The 3,920-nt window shown below is 50.8% G+C and overlaps 1 protein-coding gene across 1 annotated transcript; it reads right to left on the bottom strand.

Moving 5' to 3' along the window:
• Positions 1–715: 715 nt before the first annotated feature.
• On the bottom strand, positions 716–2,441 carry LOC116532241 (keratin, type II cytoskeletal 8). Its single transcript, XM_032251318.1, has one exon. It carries the CDS (start codon positions 2,370–2,372, stop codon positions 918–920), a length of 1,455 nt encoding a protein of 484 aa, XP_032107209.1. The 5' UTR covers positions 2,373–2,441; the 3' UTR covers positions 716–917.
• Between the last annotated feature and the right edge of the window lie 1,479 nt (positions 2,442–3,920).

Raw genomic sequence — 3,920 nt, 5'->3', positions numbered from 1 at the left:
ATCTGTGTAACCAACAATGACTTGTACACCAAAAGATATTCAAATAAAAAATTTTTAAAAAAAACATAGTCTGTGAAACAATGTGACTTATGGGGGAACATGTGCTTTCCTTCTGGTGGTCTGCTTTGCTAACTGCAATCAACCATGCAGGTACCATGTGCTGATGTGCCCAAACCCCACTAAAATAAACTTGAATCTTAGGCTCAAATGAGCTCTCAGGTAGGCCAAACTTCACACGTGTTTTTACAAATTGTAAATAGAGGACTTAAGTGAATCCTGTACAATTCCACTGGAAAAGGGCTCCTAGAAGCTTGCACCTGCCTGGTTTCCTCCAGACTGTGCCATATGTGCCTTTTCCATGTGCTGATATTGCTTTGCATCTTTTTGCTGTAATAAGCTATAACCATGAATATAATGACTTCTGTGTATTATAAGTCCTAGAGGTGGTCTTAGATATTTCCAACACAGGTACAACAGAAAATAATATAATTAACATAAAAGTAAGAGGTAATAGAAATAAAAGACATATAGAAAACAAATAGCAAAATGGCAGATGTAAATCCTACCTAGTCAGTAATTATATTAAATAGAAGAATAACAGCAGATTTCTCATCAAATAAATCCAACAGACAGTGAAGAAATATATATATATATATTTTTTTTTTCTGAGCTAGCTGAGATTTTATTTTGGACCAAAAAAAAAAAAAAAAAAAAAAAAAAGCCAATTGAATTGTTTTGCAGCTGGAGGCATGGGCAAGGGGGGTCCCCAGGCAGTAAACTCCCCGCGGGTGGGCTGAGGGCTAGGGCTGAGCGTCGGATGGGTCTCCCATTCCCTGTGCTCCCCTGTACAGCAACCTCCCTCCCGGGCTCTGGGGCAGCCTCAGGAGGGGCAGGCTGGGAGGGGCTGTTGCAGCTGTTCACTTGGGCAGGACGTCAGAGGACTCAGACACCAGCCTCCCATCGCGGGTCTCAATCTTCTTCACAACCACGGCCTTGGTGGAGCTGGTGCGGCTGAAGGTGGAGCCCGCGCCAGAGCCAAAGCTGGAGCCCAGGCCGTAGCTGAGGCCGGGGCTTGTGAGGCCCCCATAGGCAGAGCTCAGACCACCTGCATAGCCGCTGGTGGTCTTCGTGTGGATACTCATGTTCTGCATCCCAGACTCCAGCCGGCTCTCCTCGCCCTCCAGTAGCTTGCGGTAGGTGGCGATCTCGATGTCCAGGGCCAGTTTGACGTTCATCAGCTCCTGGTAGTCACGCAGCTGCCGTGCCATGTCCTGCTTGGCCTTCTGCAGGGCTTCCTCCAGCTGCTGCTGCTTGGCACGAGCATCCTTGAGTGCCTGCTCCCCGCGATGCTCAGCATCTATAATGGCGGCCTCCAGGGAAGCCCTCTGGCCTTTGAGGCCCTCAATCTCGGCCTGGAGCCGGCTGATGTTCCGGTTCATCTCGGAGATCTCAGTCTTCGTACGCCGCAGGTCATCCCCGTGCTTCCCAGCCAGCTTCTGCAGCTCCTCATACTTGATCTGGTATACGCTCTCCGCCTCAGCCCGGCTGCGGTTGGCGATCTCCTCGTACTGCGCCTTGACCTCAGCGATGATGCTGTCCATGTCCAAGGAGCGGCTGTTGTCCATGGACAGCACCACAGAGGTGTCGGAGATCTGGGACTGCAGCTCCCGGATCTCCTCTTCATACAGCTGCCTGAGGAAGTTGATCTCGTCAGTCAGTCCTTCCAGGCGAGACTCCAGCTCTACCTTGTTCATGTAAGCTTCATCCACATCCTTCTTGATGAGGACAAATTCATTCTCCATCTCTGTACGCTTATTGATCTCTTCCTCATACTTGTTCTTGAAGTCCTCCACCAGCCCCTGCATGTTGCCAAGCTCCGCCTCCAGCTTCAGCTTCTCCTGGCCCAGAGTCTCCAGCTGCCGCCTCAGGTTGTTGATGTAGCTCTCAAACATGTTGTCCATGTTGCTCCGAGCCGTTTTCTGCTGCTGCAGGAGGCTCCACTTGGTCTCCAGCATCTTGTTCTGCTGCTCCAGGAACCGCACCTTGTCGATGAAGGAAGCAAACTTGTTGTTGAGGGTCTTGATCTGCTCCTTCTCCTGGGTACGCACGGCCTGGATGTTGGGGTCCATGTCCAGCTTAATGGGGTTCAGCAGGCTCTGGTTGATGGTGACGGCGGTGATGCCTCCCGGGCCTATGCCGCTGGCCCCCGCATAGCCTGCACCCAGGCCACCGCGGAAGCCAGCGCTGCTCACGCGGGAGAAGCTCGAGGAGCTCGAGCGGGCACTGGGCCCACTCGTGAAGGAGCGGCTGCTGAAGGCCCCGGGGCCAGTGGTGGACACCCTGTAGGACTTCTGGGTCACCCTGATGGACATGGTGGCGGCAGGAGTGGAAGCAGGCGGGCTGAACCAAGGAGAGATTCCAGAAGGAGCGGAGAAGCTGCTGCTTGTGAAGAAATATTTTTAAAATATTGAAAGAAAAAATGCTGCCAACCTAGCACTCTATAACTGTGAAATACCTTTCAAAAGTATAGGTGAACTTTTGTGACTTTTTCAGACACAAAAAAGCTGAAATAATTCACTACTGGGAAATGCGCACTTCAAGAAATAGGAAGTCCTTCAGGTATAAGAAAATTAATACCTAAAGGAAAGCTAAATCTACACACACACACACACACACACCCCACACACACACACAAACCAGAAAACACAAGTGGTAAATATGTGGGTAAATAAAAAAGACCTTTTGAGATCTGACAAGATGGCCAAATAGCAACAGCTCTGGTCTGCAGCTCCCAGAGAGACCAATGCAGAAGGCAGGTGATTTCTGCATTTCCAACTGAGGTATCTGGTTTATCTCATTGTGACTGGTTAGACAGTGGTTGCATCCCATGGAAGGCGAGCAGAAGCAGGGCATGGCATTGTGTTACCTGGGAAGTGCAAGGGGCTAGGAACCTCTCTCCCCTAGCCAAGGGAAGTGGAGAGGGATTATGCCCAGATGCTACACTTTTCCCATAGTTTTTGGAACCCACAGACAAGGAGATTCTCTTGTGTGCCTACACCACCAAGGTCCTGGGTTTCAAGCACAAAACTGGGTGACTGGGCAGACACTGAGCTAGCTATGGGAAACTTTTTTTATACCCCAGTGGCACCTGGAACACCAATGAGACGGAACCATTCACTACCCTGGAAAGGGGGCTATTCACTCTTCTGGAAAGGGGGCTGAAGCCAGTGAACTAAGTGGTCTTGCTCAGTGGATCCCAGCCCCACAGAGCCCAGCCATCTAAGATCCACTGGCTTGAAATTCTCACTGCCAGCAGAGAAGTATAATGGCAACCTGGGATGCTCGAGCTTTATGGGGGAGGGTCATCTACCATTACTGAGGCTTGAGTAGGTGATTTTCCCCTCACAGTGTAAATGAAGCTGCCAGGAAGTTCAAATTGGTGGAAACCACTACAGCACGGCAAAGCTGCTATACAGACTGCCTCTCTAGATTCCTCCTGACTGGGCAGAGCATCTCTGAAAGAAAAGCAGAAGCCCCAGTCAGGAGCTTATAGATAAAACTCCCATCTCCCTGAGAAGGAGCATCTTGGGGAAGGGGTGGCTGTGGGCACAGCTTCAGCAGGCTAAATGTTCCCAACTGCCGGCTCTGAAGAGAGTAGTGGATCTCCCAACAAAGCACTCAAGCTCTGCTAAGGGACAGACTGCCTCCTCAGGTAGGTCCCTGACCCCGTGCCTCCTGACTGGGAAAAACCTTCCAGCAGGTGTCTAAAGACACCTCATACAGGAGAGCTCTGGCTGGCATCTGGCAGGTGCCCGTCTGGGACAAAGCTTCCAGAGGAAGAAGCAGGCAGCAATATTTGCTGTTCTGCAGCTTCCATTGGTGATACCCAGGCAAACAGGGTCTGGGATGGACCTACAGCA

This window comes from Sapajus apella, unplaced genomic scaffold (genome assembly GCF_009761245.1).
Source record: "Sapajus apella isolate SASKATOON/1434 unplaced genomic scaffold, GSC_monkey_1.0 scaffold75, whole genome shotgun sequence".
Classification (NCBI taxonomy): domain Eukaryota; kingdom Metazoa; phylum Chordata; class Mammalia; order Primates; family Cebidae; genus Sapajus; species Sapajus apella.
Note: the sequence above shows the minus strand (reverse complement) of the source record. Positions and strands in the feature narration are given on the sequence as shown.